Source organism: Meles meles, chromosome 21 (genome assembly GCF_922984935.1).
Source record: "Meles meles chromosome 21, mMelMel3.1 paternal haplotype, whole genome shotgun sequence".
NCBI classification, from domain to species: Eukaryota; Metazoa; Chordata; class Mammalia; order Carnivora; family Mustelidae; genus Meles; species Meles meles.
In genome coordinates this window covers 19,733,027-19,749,717 of record NC_060086.1, presented here as the reverse complement: position 1 = coordinate 19,749,717, position 16,691 = coordinate 19,733,027, and the positions used below count along the sequence as shown (strand labels likewise).

The 16,691-nt window shown below is 50.2% G+C and overlaps 1 protein-coding gene and 1 non-coding gene across 2 annotated transcripts; both read left to right on the top strand.

Annotated features, from left to right (window-relative positions):
- The first annotated feature begins 515 nt into the window (after positions 1-515).
- Positions 516-5,522, top strand: STX4 (syntaxin 4). The gene is made up of 11 exons (XM_045994145.1): positions 516-800; positions 988-1,089; positions 1,204-1,303; positions 1,439-1,513; positions 2,032-2,102; positions 3,502-3,610; positions 3,682-3,758; positions 3,996-4,133; positions 4,868-4,978; positions 5,089-5,187; positions 5,283-5,522. Exons 1-10 carry the CDS (start codon positions 771-773, stop codon positions 5,167-5,169), a joined length of 894 nt encoding a protein of 297 aa, XP_045850101.1. The 5' UTR covers positions 516-770; the 3' UTR covers positions 5,170-5,187; positions 5,283-5,522.
- Positions 5,523-10,212: 4,690 nt separating this feature from the next.
- TRNAK-UUU lies at positions 10,213-10,285 on the top strand. The gene has a single exon. It is a non-coding gene; the product is annotated as a tRNA-Lys (tRNA).
- The last annotated feature ends 6,406 nt before the right edge of the window (positions 10,286-16,691 follow it).

Here is a 16,691-nt window from a genome sequence, read left to right as displayed (position 1 = left end):
AACGAAGCCGATTTCAGCAAGGGTCCTACCACCCACTGCCTCAAAAGGTCTTAGGGGATAGTCAGTAGTCCCCTCCACGCTTCGTGGGGGTGGAGGGGCGTAGCTTGGGCGCGAGGGTGCCCGAGACTTCGTGGGGAGAAGGGTGTTCCAGAGACCAAGTTGACAGCGCCGAGACACGTGACATTCTAAGCGTCACGTTCTGTGGTCCGCGAAGGTGGGACCGGGCCTGTCATGTGACGTGGGGGGGGGGGGTTGCCCATGGGGTGATGTGAGATGCAGGGCCTGTCAGATTACGCACCGATGACGCACTCCCACCCGGTTTGGCAACTGGATTTCCGTTGGAAGATGGGACAGTTCCGGCAAAGGGGGCGGGTTCTCACGTCCTGGCAGCTTTGCTTCCGTTCGGGGCGCTACAGCTTCCGACTTCAGCCTCTCCCTTGGGCGAGGAAGAGACGCGACCCCGTGCGCATGCCCCGATCATCCCAGAGGGGCGGGGCCGAGGCTACAGGAGCGGGAGGGGGGGGAAAGAAAAGGGAATTCCAACCTGTGGGATCTTGGGGGGGTTCCCCGAGGTCGGCTTCTTCCCATTGACTGTGGATGGTGCCCGGGACAGAGCCTCTGGTGGCTCGTGGGGGGGCTTGGGGGTCTGCAGGTTGAGGGCGGGGTGGGGGGAGTGTCAGTGTTAGAGTACGGGTGGGATACGGGAGTTCCAAAACTTAGTCTTGAGGCCCTCGGGGCTCCGGCGCCGGGGAGAGGGAACTCGGGCCGCCATGCGCGACAGGACCCACGAACTGAGGCAGGTGAGAAGTGGGGGCTGCCGGGTTGGGGACGGGCGGACTGGACAGGGTCTGGCTGGAATACAGGAATCCTGGACTTCGGGGCAGGGAGGGGTGGCTGAGGGCTAGAAAGGAAAGACCCGGAAGTCCCTTAGTCCTGCGGGAGAGAGCAATAGCAAGGAAATGATGCCAGTGACCCCGGCCCTGGTAGGGGGATGACAGTTCGGACGATGAGGACAGGGAGCAGGTCGCGCTGGTGGTACACCCGGGCACTGCACGGCTGGGGAGCCCGGACGATGAGTTCTTCCAAAAGGTAAGAGGCTGGGGTCCTGCCTGTCTTCTTCGCGAGGGGGCTGGATGACTTGAGTTGCAGCGCGGTCCGGAGTACCCCCATATCTCCTTCAGCCCTCTCGGTCACCTTCCCCAGGTCCGGACAATTCGACAGACTATTGTCAAGCTGGAGAATAAAGTCCGAGAGTTGGAGAAGCAGCAGGTCACCATCCTGGCCACGCCTCTTCCCGAGGAAAGTGAGTGAAACCCCAAGTGCAAACGCATGCTCAGACGGAGGGATTGTGGGGATTGTAGTTCCATGAAGGTGGTGGCCAGGGAGGTTTGTTGAGGTAGGGGCTGCTGTTTGGGAGTCATGGGTTTCTCTTGCTCAGGTATGAAGCAGGACCTGCAGAACCTGCGCGAGGAGATAAAACAGCTGGGGAGGGAGATCCGATCGCAGCTGAAGGGTGAGCTCCCTAGGACCTCAGACAGATCCTCCCCTGTGGTCCTGCCCAGCTCCTGGTATGTCTGGGGAGTGTGTGGCCCAGAGAGGCCAGTGATGTATCCAGATCACACAGCAGGCCTAGGCCTAGAAGCTCTTTCTCCTGGCTTCCAGTCCATAGTATTTTCCACAGCACATGCCAGCCCCTTAAGTTCCTTTATTTGTAAGGAAACCATTTACTTCTACAATTCTTGCTGCCCAATGTGCATTCTTTGGAGGGGCAGATGGGGGTTTCTCAAGAGTCCTCTGTATTCCTGTGGGAATGCTCTGATGTATTGCAAAGAAAAGTACACTTTCTCCCATCAGAGGCTCAGAATTAGTCATTTATGATAAATTATAATTCCCAAAAGAATCCCATGGAGATAAGCACCTCTCTGTTGTATGGATGGGGTATGGCTCTGGCCCTGTGTCCTGGTCACCACGTGATTTTTTGAAATCACAGCTCAAATCCCCTTCCCCACCAATACCCTTGTCTTCCCACAGCCATAGAACCCCAGCATGAGGAAGCTGATGAGAATTATAACTCAGTCAATACAAGGATGAGAAAAACACAGGTGGGTTGTTAGTCCCAGAACTAAGCCATTTCACATCATTAGATGGATCATTAGCTGGTTTTCAGATGGGGGAACTGAGGTTGAAAGAGAGAAAGGACTCACCCAAGGTCAAGACTCCCAACTCCCAGTCCACTTAACACCCTATCACCTTGTCCATTCAGTGACAAGTTGCTGGGTCCCCAGATATGATCTGGGCTTGACTGTGGAAGGCATGCTTTCTAGAAACCAAGAGGGGAGGTCAAGCTTGAATAGGTGACAAAGACATCACTCAGATAGGGTTTGGTAGCTAATATCCCTGCCCAGGGAAGAAGGGGGAACAGTCATAAATAACTGGGAGGTTTCCTGCCCACGTGACAGGGACATCCTCTGCCCCATGGGCAGAATTCAAGAAGTCAGCAAGAGGAACTTCCCTGGAGGAGGAAGGTCACTGAATCAAATCTTAGCAAGGAGATTTGAGGCAATCTAACTGCCCCGCTCTGGGTTCCCAGTGAGGAGTTACTTGGACTTCCTGGAGGTCAGAGTTGGAGTAGGAAGGCCCAGAGCTGAGCAAGTCCCCTAGATTGAAGATAGAGCCGTTTGGGCATCCTGCAGGGGTGCAGCTGAAGGCAGGAGAGCAGATAGGTCTCTGAGGAAAGTGTTCCAAGGATTGAACACATTGAAGGCGGCAGGGGAAAAGACAAGATGAGAGGACATTTCAGGGGGAGCCTGTGGTGGTCCCTGGTGTGAGAGGCTGAGGGCCCAGATGGACCCTGTAAAATCCAGCAACTGGACTGCCCTCCAGGTATACTAGCCCACCTTTAGTCTAAGCAGTGAGGCTGGTGTTCAGCAAGCATTCACGGGTGTTTATTAGCTGTTTTTTTTTTTTAGCTGTTTGGGATACAGCAGTGAACCTGGGAGCCATATCCTCATGGAGCTTATGTTCTGGTGGGGAGAGACAAACACCTTAATAAATATGTACATTATTTTAGAACATAGTTAGGTATTCAGGGAAAGAAACGAGGAGAAGAGGGATGGAGAGTGCCGGGAGAAGGCCGGTTGCAGTGTTCGTAAGGTAGAGAAGACTTCATCCAGAAGGTGATCTCTGTGGGGCACAAGCATTCTAGACCCAGGGAGCAGTGAATGCAAAAGTCTGAGGTGGGGGTGGCTTCCGTGAAGGCAGGAGGAGTCCACCATTGTTGGAGAGAGGGAGTGAGGCAACAGCGGGAAGAGGTAGGTCAGAGGGGACATGGGGAAAGGGAGGGTCATGTAGGCCCAGAAAGGACTTTGGCTTTTAACTTGGAGAGAATGGTGGCCGCGGCGGCAGGCACCTAGAAGAGCCTGTGCTGTTTGCTCACTGTCCTTGTGGGGGTGTTGAGGCCAAATCCTTCCGGGGTGCCCAGCCTATGTTCTCTTCCATTAGCATGGGGTCCTGTCCCAGCAATTCGTGGAGCTTATCAACAAGTGCAACCTGATGCAGTCCGAGTACCGGGAGAAGAACGTGGAGCGGATCCGGAGGCAGCTGAAGATCAGTGAGTTGTGGTGTCTGGCCCAGAGTCAGGTAACCGGACGCAGCTCTGAGCCTGGCTTTTTCCCTTCACAGCAAATGCTGGAATGGTGTCTGATGAGGAGCTGGAGCAGATGCTGGACAGTGGGCAAAGCGAGGTGTTTGTGTCCAATGTGAGTGGCCACAGCTTAGCCTCCCTCTTCTGGGACTCTCATCTTCTCCAAGACCCGGCCCCTTCTGGTTGAGGGAATACGGAGGCCCAGAGGGGGATGAGTTAGCATGCTTAGTGTCACGTGTCAGGACCCCGGCCCCGGTTCCAAGTCCCAGGGCTGCCTGATTGCTCAGCAGGAACTTCTGACCTGCTGCCAGGTTCCCTGTGACCTGTCTGTCCATTGCTGTCCACTCCCCAGATACTGAAGGACACACAGGTGACTCGACAGGCCCTAAATGAGATCTCAGCGCGACACAGTGAGATCCAGCAGCTTGAACGCAGTATCCGTGAGCTTCATGAGATCTTCACTTTTCTGGCTACCGAAGTGGAGATGCAGGTGGGCCCCCGAGACGACTGGCTGGGCTTGACCTGAGACCGTGTTCAGTCAGAACCCCTGCTGTGACTGTCAGCCCGTCTCCACCCTCAAGCCTCTCTCTCGGAAGCTTTCGTCGCCCATCTCCCCCAGTCTGGCCCTCACTCCTGAGAGGGCCTGCCTCCGCAAATCTGGATGAGGCTGGGGGGGAGGTGGTATTCTTTTGTGGCCCTTGGCTGTATGGCTGAGGGTAAGCTTCCGGCTCTGTCCTGGGGGAGCTCACTCGCTAGTGCTGCAGCCAATAGCCGTGTGCAGCTGGGAGTCACGGGGAAGGGACTTCATTCAGTAGGAGAACCAGGACCTGAAGGCTGGCGGTGCCATGAGGAGGCAGGGATGGGGAGGGCTTCACAGCTGTTGAGAGGCAGGCCTAGAAGAATGGGCAAATTCAGACAGATGTACGAAGGGACAAAAGTCCACACTCTGTGAAAAGGTATGGGCCTCTTAAGGCACTTGGCCCTAAGTCACAAAGGAAGGTTGTAGCGGGTAAGGGAGCCAGGCAGAAGGGACCACAGGATAAAAGGGAGCCCGGAAGCCACCCTCAGGCATGTGAACTTTTGTGGTCCTGCCCCGCACCTTGTCAGTGCTGTTTGCTGCCAGAAAATGTCCTTCAGGCGGCTAGGGCGAACAAGCAGAGAACTTGCTGGGCCCTCGGCCCCCAGTTATCTCTACCTGCCTGAACCACGCCCTCCTCTGAGCAGGGGGAGATGATCAACCGGATTGAGAAGAACATCCTGAGCTCCGCAGACTATGTGGAACGTGGGCAGGAACACGTCAAGATGGCCCTGGAGAACCAGAAGAAGGCTCGGAAGGTGAGCCTCTCCTCCCCTCCCCTCTCCTCTCCTTCCCTCCCCTCTCATCCCCGACCCTGGTAGCCTTCCCTCCTCTCCTGAGTGAGTGTCCCTGAACTCCTCTCCCACAGAAGAAGGTCTTGATCGCCATCTGTGTGTCTGTCACTGTCGTCATTTTGGCAGTCATCATTGGTATCGCCACATTGGTTTGAGAGCATCGCACATTCTTGGTGAGATCCTGTGGGCCTGCCCCCTGGCCTGCCTCATCCCAGGCCTCAGCCTTGCCTCCTTCCCTTAGACCCTCTTCTCCCTCCTTCACTTGCAGGCGCTAAAAGCACCAGAGACCCAGGTCTGCCCTCGCTCCTAGCAGCTGAGGAGGGAGGGCAGGACAGAGCCTCCAGCTGGACCCCTTCCTCCCACTGGCCCTGTGCAGAGGGGCAGATGGTTCTCCTGGGGTCGGCAGCCATTCATTCTTGGGGGCTTCCCCAGTCAGGCCACAAGGTCTACGGCATCCTGTTTGGCTGGGACACACGGTTTTGTAAGAAATTAAAAAAAAAAAAATTGCCTGGAGCCTGCCCTGTGCTTGTGTGTTCCTGGAAGGGGTGGCCCAGGGCCTTCAGGTATCTAGCCTCCCCTTTTCCTGGCCATCCTTGGGGCCAGGCCCAGCCCAGACAGACTCAGATCAGACTGTTGTAGGTGCTGTGACCACAGAAACTGACCTTGCCCTTCTCCTCTCCCACAGGAGCAGGTGGGACAGGGAGGGGCAAATGCTATCTGGCTCAGTACTGCCCTTGGGTAAAGACTACTGGGAGTACCTAAGCCCAGAGCAGTGAAGCTGGGCCAGGCCAGGCTGGGCCAGGTGAGATGTGTGTGGGCATTGGTGGGCATCAGAGACCAGGGAGAGGCACCGTGAGTAATGGAGGCTGTTACTTCAGATACAGAAAACAGGGAAAGGCCTATCTCAGAATGGGTGACATTTGAATGGAACACTGAGGAGGAGCCAGTTACAAGGAAGAAGCAGGGGGAGAGTTACCAGGCAGAGGAGAGCAGCCCTGTACCCAGAAAAAGGCATAGCCTTTGACGTAAGAGTTTGGCCTGGAGAGCCAGGGACTCTGGATCAACACACCTAGTAACTAAGTGGCTGAAGCAGTAGAGGAGGCTGAAGAGCCTAACGTCTGGTTTCTATGAGGCACCTAAGCTCCAGACCCCAACTCTCAATTTCCAAGAGTTCCAAGTCCAGAAGCCTGGTTTCCAGAGCTGGGTCTGGCACCCATCCCCAGACACCTGATTTCAGGGGAAAGCTAGCTCCCAGCTCTGAAGCCTGGTTGGAGTGGGGCGGGGCCTAACCCCAAACCACGGTCTGGGTACCGGTTTCCAGCCACCCCGACCCATCCCACTTTCGATCCCACAGGTCCCTGCTGCTGCTGTCGTCGCTGCTGCTCCAACCTGCCCTTGCCCAGCCCATCTGGCCTGCAGTACCGCTTCCTTCGGGTGCTGGGGTAATGCGAACCCTAGAAGGGCAGTCTTGCCCTTGGTCTTGTTCTTGGTGCAGTCTCGGACCCCGCCCCTGGACCTGGCCTGGGGAGGAGCCGGAGGGCCGGATTAGGCCCCCATGACCCCGGCCTGCTTTGCCTCCATCCACCTGGGTACCCGCCTGCAGCGCCTCCCAGTGGCCTTAGAGCGACTCTGGCTTGGCAGTTGCAAGGCGCTTGCGCCAGGTCCCAGCGTTTGCTTGGCCCCGAACGTGGGGAGGCGTGGCCTGGCCGCAACTGGAAAACGATTGGCCCGCGGAACTGAATGTTGTTCCTAAGGAGCATTAGGATTGGTCTGTAGGACGTCCAGGGAACGCCTGGGGGAGTGCTTAAACCACAACCAGCCGTCTGCGGATATGGGCGGGGCCTAGTGAGTCCTCAGTCGCCCCCAAAAGTGATTGGATCATAGGGCGGGGCATGACCAAACCTCTGAATGAGGGGAGGGGGCACAGGCTTGAGGGAGGCTGACCAGGGCAGGTGAGTTAGGGACTTCGCTCAAGAAGGCGTGACTGGGTCCCTCTCCCCAGCCCCGAACTTGGCAGCTGCTCGAGTCTGGGAGGGTACCCACGCCTTGGTCCTGCCCAAGATCATGTGTCCTGAATACAGATGAAGCCCTAGGTACCTCAGGAAAGAACTCCTCGTTCTCGCCAGCGTGCAAACACAACCTGAATGTCCATTCGATGGGAAAACCGCGGGGCCAGACTGATCTTGTCCCAGTAGAAGACTGATTTGGATACGGGGCCTCTGGGCTTCCCTAATTCTCCATCTCTTCCCCGTGGCCTGCATCTTCAGCGGAATACTGTCCTCTCGGTCGCCTTTGTCCACCCCTTCATCTTTCTCCTTCAGAGGAAAACTGCACAATCCGTTGGCACCTACTGGGATCTGATAGAGACTATCAGATCTGTGACAGACGGAGTCACATCTACGCACGGGTGTCAATGTGTGGTATGTGACTTGGTATTGGCTTTGCTGGATGGCGCCACCCCTGAAAGCCTGCCTACGTGTCTGTGTCCCCCAGAACCTCCTGACAAACATAACTAGATGGCCGGGTGAGGTCTTGGATGCCAGGCCCAGTAGTTTGAACTTTTCGTGTGGGCTAGGGGACACATGGAAGGTTTTTGAACAGGTGAGTGACAAGTTTGGGGCAGACTTAGCAGTCAGGTGGACCCCTGCACCGGACATTTCACAGCTCCCCCCCACCCCCCCGCCCACCGCATATACCCTTTCCCTGGGGGAAACTGACCTGAATGAAGGGTTAAGGGCAGGTTTTGCTCTGAAATCCTCTCTTGGCTGCTGTCAGCCCAACTTTCAGGGAACAGGGTCTTGTTTGAATGTGGTTTTTCCAAATCCATCTTGCATCATAACTTTTCAGCTGTAGCACTCCCTGCTTATTGCCTCATTCACTCAGTATTTTATGGTTCAAATTACCAGGAAAAATAACATATAAATTGTCTAGCCGGGTCAAGATTTTACCCTTGACCATGATGTATGTGAATTGTTTATATGGTACAAAACACTGCGGCAGAGTGTGCATAAAGGAGGAGTGGATGGGCTCAATGACTGACATTTCTTGTGCAACCCTGTGATAGACTGTATTATTTTTCCCAATATATACTGTCCTTCCTACTGGACCATTCATTATAGGGTTGTATCCATTCATGCCCCACTTATAGTAGGGTTGGCTCTGTGTCTTGCTTTGGCCAATGGATTGTGAGTAGAAATGTAAAGTATCACTTTCAGATAGAAGCTTTAAGTATCAGTGAGTAGGGTGGCAATTTGCCTTTTCTTTCCCATTTGCTGCAAACCACTGATATTTGGAGACTAGTTGTTGCCACATCAGAATAAGTCTAAACCAACTGTCACAGAGCTAGTACCCAGAAGTGGGGTGCTACCACATTTAAAAATGAACCTGAATTATGTGCCATTGGCTTTGGAGCTGGACAGCAGCTGATGAGGAAACCATCAGCGGAAGCTGGAAAGATGGTGATGTGTTAGGCTGTGGTGAAGCATTTGGTGAAACTGTAAGCTAGAAATAAGTAAGAATATAAGTCATGTCCAAATGAGCTTGGGCCTTTAGGGAAAAAAGAATTTGAGAAAGAATATTAGCAGCATGACTTGATTGCTTTGGGGGTGCATTTGACAAATTACTGTAAAAAAGAGATAACTCTGAAAATAATTGGCCAGTTTTTAAGCAGAAATAGGAGAGAGTATAGAAACTCCAGGCAGGTGATCTATATTTTTAAGCAATGAAAGATACAGTTGACAAAGCCCTTAAGCTGAAAAGTTTGAGTGAAATTCATCTTTGTGGCAAGGGTCTTAATCAAGTGTATGGCTTTCATGCCTTTTGTAGAAACCTCTGAATTGATCAAAGTAGTTCCCAATAAAGCCTTTCAGTTAGTGGAGGTGATTCAGAAAAGAGAGATTAAGCGTACAACTCTCCCAGAGGAGTTAGTAGACTTCATTTGCTTATAATTAACTCTAAAGAGAGAGGCATGTCTGAAAAGAATTGTGGGTTTGGCAGTTAGCCCATAGAACTGACTGGAATCAAATAGATAAGAAGCTTCTTTCCATCCTCACAAAAGCCACTAGCTTGGATTTTCAAAAGACCATGAGTGTTCAAGATCTTGAGAGCTGCCAAATTTGAATGGACATGAAGGAGACAGAAAGCTACTTTGCCTCTGAAGGGCATAACCTCCAATGTTTTCTCAAATGTGGCCAAGGAGAATAAATGGGAAAGGATGAGCTACTCTATGGGAACCAGGGAACTAGTTCCAGGAAGCAATCCCACCCCCAGGTAAAGGTGGGGGGCCTTTGCAACATCTGCCCAGCAGGATGCTGCAGTTACCATGGATCAGTAAGTTGCTGTGTGTCTCCCATTCTTCCTTCTAAATGGGAGTGTTTACTGTTATTATCCTGTCCCTGTTCCACTTCAGAAGTTGGATGTGCATGAGGAAGTGGGGGCAGAGAGAACTGGTAATGATGATGATGATGATGGTGGTGGTGATGATTTTGGTTCATAGGTCTCTGGATCAAGAGAAGCTACCTCTGGACCTGATACAGAGACTATTAGTGGTCCTGGACTTGAGCATGATGCCATAATTAGATGGGTCATTTGGGTGGTATATATGGATATGTATATATCTTGCATGTAGAAGAAACACAAAGGCCGTATTTGTGACAAAGAAGGCAGACTAGGAAGATTTCACAATTGTTCGAAACCCATCATTCATTAACCCTTGTCATGGGGCCCCACCATATGAGATTATATTTCCCTACCCCACAGACATCAGCTTTGGGGATGTGGCTTGCTTCAGGCCAAGGAACTCGAGTAGGAGTAACATGTACTGCTTCCAAGAGGAAGCTTCAAGAGCCATCACGGGGCCTGATGCCTTTCTTCTCTTCTTTGTCTTGAGATTGAAGAATTCCATATTGAGGCTGTTCCTTCAGACTAGATTCCAATTCTGGAATGAAGATGAAGTAGAACAGAGCCACAGCTGTCCCATGGAGGACATTGGTTCACAACATCCTCAGAAGCTTCCCAAGTGAAATCTGAAACCAGCCCCTGTACACAGAGCACAGGGAGAGACTGAACAAAGAGGCAGGCCACCGCAGATCAGTACACGGTGGGGATAAGAAGCAAGGGAGAGGACTTACATGCCACCAGATGCGTCGATCTCTGCACCTCCCACCAAATCTTAAAAATTTATATAAAGGCCTTAGGATGCCTGGCTGGCTCAGTCAGTAGAGCATGTGACTTTTGATCTCAGGGTCATGAGTTCAAGCTCCATGTTGGGCATGGAGCCTACTTAAAAAAAGTTTTTGTAGAGGACTTCGCTGGGTTCAGTCATGTCTACCATCCAGATGATCTCAACAACACAGGGCTTTCTCAAGGCTGCATCCTTGGGACAGCCTCTGGGGGCAGAGAAGTCAAGCCAAATGGACATTCCAAGGACAAGGGAGGGGTATGAGGAGCCTTTGATTACAGGGGAGGGGGCTGCCGCTCACAGGTCAACTGGCAGTCATATCTTCTTGATAACCTGATGAGCTACCCCAACAGAGGACATGGAATAGGAGTGAGTAAACACATTTGTTGTGAACCACAGCATAATTCAATCCTAGTTGATGGGTAAAAGCTCTCTCCATGTTGCAGAGACTCTATTCAGTTCTCGTTTCCTTTTTTTATTTTCTTAAATATATATATATATATATGTATTTTTAAAGATTTTATTTATTTATTTGACAGACAGAGATCACAAGTAGGCAGAGAGGCAGGCAGAGAGAGAGAGAGGAAAGCAGGCTCCCCGCCGAGCAGAGAGCCCAACTCGGGGCTCGATCCCAGGACCCAGAGACCATGACCCGAGCCAAAGGCAGAGGCTCAGCCCACTGAGCCACCCAGGTGCCCTTTAATATATATTTTTAAAGATTTTATTTATTTATTTATTTCACAGAGAGAGAGAGATCACAAGTAGGCAGAGAGGCAGGCAGAGAGCGAGGGAGAAGCAGGCTCCCCGCTGAGCAGAGAGCCTGATGCGGGGCTTGATCCCAGAACCCTGGGACCATAACCTGAGCTGAAGGCAGAGGCTTAACGCTCTGAGCCACCCAGGCGCCCCATCCTATCCTTTTAAAAATTTTTTATTTATTGGGGCGCCTGGGTGGCTCAGTGGATTAAGCCGCTGCCTTCGGCTCAGGTCATGATCTCAGGGTCCTGGGATCGAGCCCCGCATCGGGCTCTCTGCTCCGCAGGGAGCCTGCTTCTTCCTCTCTCTCTGCCTGCCTCTCTGCCTCCTTGTGATCTCTCTCTCTGTCAAATAAATTAAAAAAAATTTTATTTATTTACTTATTTGAGAGAGAGAGAGAGCGAGCGCACAGAAGGAGAGTGTGAGGAAGAAGCAGACTCGCCGCTGAACAGAGAGCCTTACACAGGGCTTGATCCCACAACCCTGACATCATGATCTGAGCGGAAGGCAGATGCCTAACCAACTGAGCCACCCAGGTGCCCCGTAGTTCTCCTTTCCTATCATCGAGACAGTCAGCATACCAAAATGAGCTGAGGTAGTTCTCTGAGGTCTGAGGCTTGCCCCTCGTTTAGAGATATTTACCCTCAGATCCATGAGCCTTGCTGGTTCTTGCTAGTTCTTGGCAACCTGTGGTAGCTGCTTATGTGAACTAGAAAAACGTCTGGGAGGCTGGGGCCCAGATCTTCTACCATCAGCTTGGTGCCTGGTAAATGCCAATCTCACATATATCCTATATCTTAGGATATACCATATATATCCTAAGACCACAATAGTGCTATTACAAAGGACTTGTCCAAAAGGAAAAAAAGTAAAACCCAAACTTGCCTTAATTACAAAGATGTCTGCCCTTCCAGGAAGCCCCAACATAATGGATAGTAAGTGGCAATTTGTACTTTTGCTTATGGGTACATCTACATGAAACAGAGAACCAAACTAACCATGGCTTACGCAAGGTAGGAGTTTATTTCTCTCTTGTATAAAAGTCCAGATTATTATGGTGGGTCTTTGCTTGAAGTCATCAGGACAAATGCATAATAATTAAAAAAATAATAAATTATTTGTTTAAGATTTTACTTGTTTATTTGACAGAGAGAGAAAAAGCAGGGGAATGGCCATCAGAGGGAGAGGGAGAAGCAGGCTCCCTGCTCAGGGAGGCCGATCCCAGGACCCTGGGATTGTGACCCCAGCCAAAGGCAAATGCTTCAGTGACTGAGCCACCCAGGTGCCCCAGTAATAAATTCTTTTATTTGTCTTGTTGCTATTCCATCCCTGGGATATTGCCCTAACCCACGAAGTCTAAGATGGTCCACCACCACTTCCATAGTTGAGCCCTTGTGAAGCAGAAAAGTGAAGGGGATGGCTTGCCCTTTACCCTAAATTGCAGAAGTTGTGCCCAGAATTTCTGCTCTAATCCCATTGGCCAGAATGTAGTCACATGGCCAAGAAATAGACTCTTCCCCTGGGCAAGCTGTTTGTCCGGCCAAAAGTTCTAGGGGAACTGGGAAACTATTCCCAGGAAATAAGCTAACTTGGGAAGGATGACTATTGGGGGACAATCCACAGTTACAGCCACATACTACCAGTGCTCACCCATCCCGATTGTATTAGCTTCCTGTTACTCCTGTTACAAAGTCCCACACACGCAGTGGTAAAACAACATGCATTTATTCTTTTACAGCTCCAGAGATCAGAAATACAAAATTAGTTTCAGTGGGCTAACCCATCAAGGAGTCGGTAGGGCTGGCTCCTTCTGGAGGAACCGTTTGCTTGCCTTTTCCAGCTTCTGTTGGATGCCAGCATTTCCTGACCAGTGGCATCATCCTCCAAAGCTTCCATTGTCGTATCACCTTCTGCTGTGATTCTGACCTTCCTGTCTCCCCCTTATATGGATGCTTATGACTACTTTGAGCCCACCCAGATACTCCAGGATAATCTCCCATCTTACAATTCCTAATTTCATCTGCAAAGTCCCTTTTGTCATATAAGGCAACATTCTCAGGTTCCAGGGATGAGCATGTGGACATGGTTGGGGGCAATTGTTTAGCCTCATTTCACATGTAAGTGGAATTAAATATATATATATATATATATTTTTTTTTAAAGATTTTATTTATTTATTTGACAGACAGAAATCACAAGTAGGCAGAGAGGCAGGCAGAGAGAGAGAGGGGGGAAGCAGGCTCCCTGCTGAGCAGAGAGCCCGATGCAGGGCTCGATCCCAGGACCCTGAGGTGATGACCTGAGCCAAAGGCAGAGGCTTTAACCCACTGAACCACCCAGGTGCCCCTTAAGTGGAATTTTTAAAAATGTATTTATTCATAAAATATTTATTGAGCAAGAGTTACATACTTGGTATTTTGGAAAGTGCTGGAGAAATAGAAGTAAAAATACAGACAAGGTCTCTGCCTTTCAAGGAGTTATATTTTAGTGGAAAGGACAAGTAAAGAAATAACTAATATATTCCAAAACCATGAAATGTATTATTAAAAATTAAGCAGCATTCTATGACAAAAAATGACAAGGGATTGGAGATGGCCATGTTAATAGGTAGTTAGGAATTGCTTCTTAGAGAAGGTGACTAATCCAAAGGACAGACCCAGGAGCTCAGGCCAGAACAGAGCCATGGAGGATTACTTCTAGTCTGGAAACCTAAGGGAATTTGCTCAGCCGGATTTTGGAATTGTTTTGGATTAGTGACTCCTTTCTCCCTTCCATTTCTCCCCATTTTGAACCAGAACAACTATTACTCTACGCATTTCCCACCATTGCAAGTTGGGAGTACCTGACTTGTTTCTTTAGTTCTATAGTCCACAGATGGCAGGAGTTGTGTTCTAGGAAGGATTATAACCAGAGCCTCATCTGCATCTGCTTTTGGATAATGAGATTTAGGACTCTGGACTTGATAAGATTTGTATGAGATTTTTTGGACTCTGACTTGATGCTGTAATGGGTTGAGACTTTTAGGGACCTTGGGAGGAACTGAATGTATTTTGCTTGTGGAACAGACATAAATATTTGAGGGCTAGAGGGTGAACTATAGTAAAGAGAAAAATGGCCCCCAAAGATTCCAACTCCTAATCTCTATGAATATGTTACCTTACATGACAAAAGAGACTTTGCACATGTAATTAAGTTTACTAATTGGTTGACCTTAAGATAGGGAGAGTATCCTGAATTATTCAGGTGAACCCAATGTAATTACATGAACTCTGAAAAGCAGAGAAGCTTCTCCAGCTAGCAACAGAAGAGGAAGACAGAAGTCAGAGAAATTTGAAACAGGAGGATTTGATGTACCATGGCCAGTTTTGAAGGGCCCCCAGCCAAGGAATGTAGATGGCCTTTAGAAGCTGAGATCAACCTCTGACTGACACCCAGCAAAGAAAACAGGGACCTGAGTTCTACAGCCAAATGGAACTAAATTCTGTTAATCACCTGGATAAGTCTGGAAGTGGACTGTATGTGAGAGCCTCCAGATAAGAGCCCAGACTGGCCAAGACCTTGACTTCCATTTTTTTTTAAGATTTTATTTATTTATTTGACAGAGAGAAATCACAAGAGAGGCAGGCAGAGAGAGAGGAAGGGAAGCAGGCTCTCCGCTGAGCAGAGAGCCCGATGCGGGACTCCATCCCAGGACCCTGAGATCATGACCTGAGCCGAAGGCAGCGGCTTAACCCACTGAGCCACCCAGGCACCCCCTTGACTTCCATTTTGTGAGACCCTAAGTGGAAGGACCCAACTGAGTCAGACTGGACTTTGGACCTATAGAACTGTGAAGTAAGAAATAGGTGGGGTCGGGGCGCCTGGGTGGCTCAGTGGGTTAGGCCACTGCCTTCGGCTCAGGTCATGATCTCAGGGTCCTGGGATCGAGTCCCGCATCGGGCTCTCTGCTCAGCGGCGAGCCTGCTTCCCTTCCTCTCTCTCTGCCTGCCTCTCTGCCTACTTGTGATCTCCGTCTGTCAAATAAATAAATAAAATCTTTAAAAAAAAAAAAAGAAATAGGTGGGGCGTCTGGATGGCTCAGTCGGTTAAGCAGTCGACTCTTTTTTTTTTTTTTTTGACAGAGATCACAAGTGGGCAGAGAGGTAGGCAGAGAGAGAGAGAGAGACAGGGAAGAAGGCTCCCCGATGAGCAGAGAGCCCGATGCGGATATTGATGCAGGGATCAATCCCAGGACACAGGGATCATGACCTGAGCCGAAGGCAGAGGCATTAGTCCACTGACACCCAGGCGCCCAAGTATTTGACTCTTGATTTCAGCTTAGGTCATGATCTCCGGGTCCTAGGATCATGCTCAGTGGGAGACTATTTCTCTCTCTGCGCCCCACCCCCGGCTGGTGCTCTCTCTCTCTCAAATAAATAAATAAATCTTTTTTAAAAAATGGGTGTTGTTTTTAAGAGGCTGAGTTTGTGGCTTTTTAGTATGCAGGGATAGAGACCTAATACTGGGGCGCCTGGGTGGCTCAGTGGATTAAGCCTCTGCCTTCGGCTCAGGTCATGATCTCAGGGTCCTGGGATCGAGCCCCACATCGGGCTCTGCATCGGGCTCTCTGCTGTGCAGGGAGCCTGCTTCCTCCTCTCTCTGCCTGCCTCTCTGCCTACTTGTGATCTCTCTCTCTCTGTCAAATAAATAAATTAAAAAAAAAAAAGAGACCTAATACTGGAGCCAAGAGTTGAATGAAGAGAAAGAACGTCATGGATGGGCAAATCCTGGGCAGTGTTTTCCATCCCCAGGGAAGAGCAAGTGTAATGGCCCCAAGCCTGGGAAGAAACAAACAAATTTGTTTGTTTTTTGGGGCCTGCTCTGTGGGAGTAGGTAGATGAGATCAGAGCAGGGATAGGGACTGAAAGGAAGGCAGGCCCCAGGTGGAGGGATTTCTATTGAGAGGGGACTATGTGTAGGGAATTGAGAACTGGTTTCCAAATCTCGGTTGAATCCAGAATGACTGCCCCACCTATTAAGCTTGCTGACTTCCCCTTATCCCCTCCTCAGCCCTGGCCCTGGAGCATTCTCCTGGGAGAAGCCCATAATTCATCCAGCCATTTGGCTGGGAAGCGGGTGATGACTGTCACCCATAGTACGGACAGACCAGTGATACCAGCTGCTGCTCATACCAGCAGCAGGGTGTGTGATTTGGCATTCCTGAGATGTGCTCCCCCTGGGACAGTTGTGGTAGAGAGCCAGGGGGCAAAGGAAGTGAGGGCAGAAGAAAAGTGAAGGCCAGAAGTTAGACTGGACATTATCCAGATAAGAAAACTGGACACAGACATCACAAAAAAAGAAAACTACAAACCAAATCTATCAATATATAAAAATTTATTATACAGCATAATTTTTTTCCAGAATGCAAGGTTGGTTTAACATCAAAAAATCAATTAATGTAGTTTGTTAAAGTTTATTTAAGTAATCTCTAAACCCAAGATGGGGCTTGAATTCATGATCCTGAGATCAAGAGTTGAATGCTCTCTCAACTGGAGCCAGCCAGGCACCCTTTAATTAGTGTATTTCTGAATATATTTAAAAGATTTTATTTATTTATTTGAGAGAGAGGATGAGCGGGTAGGGTGTAGGGACAGAGGGAGCAGGAGAAGCAGACTCTGCTCTGAGCAGGGAACCAGACCCAGGCGTTGATCCCAGGACCTTGAGATCATGGCCTGAGCTGAAGAGAGATGCTTAACTGACTGAGCC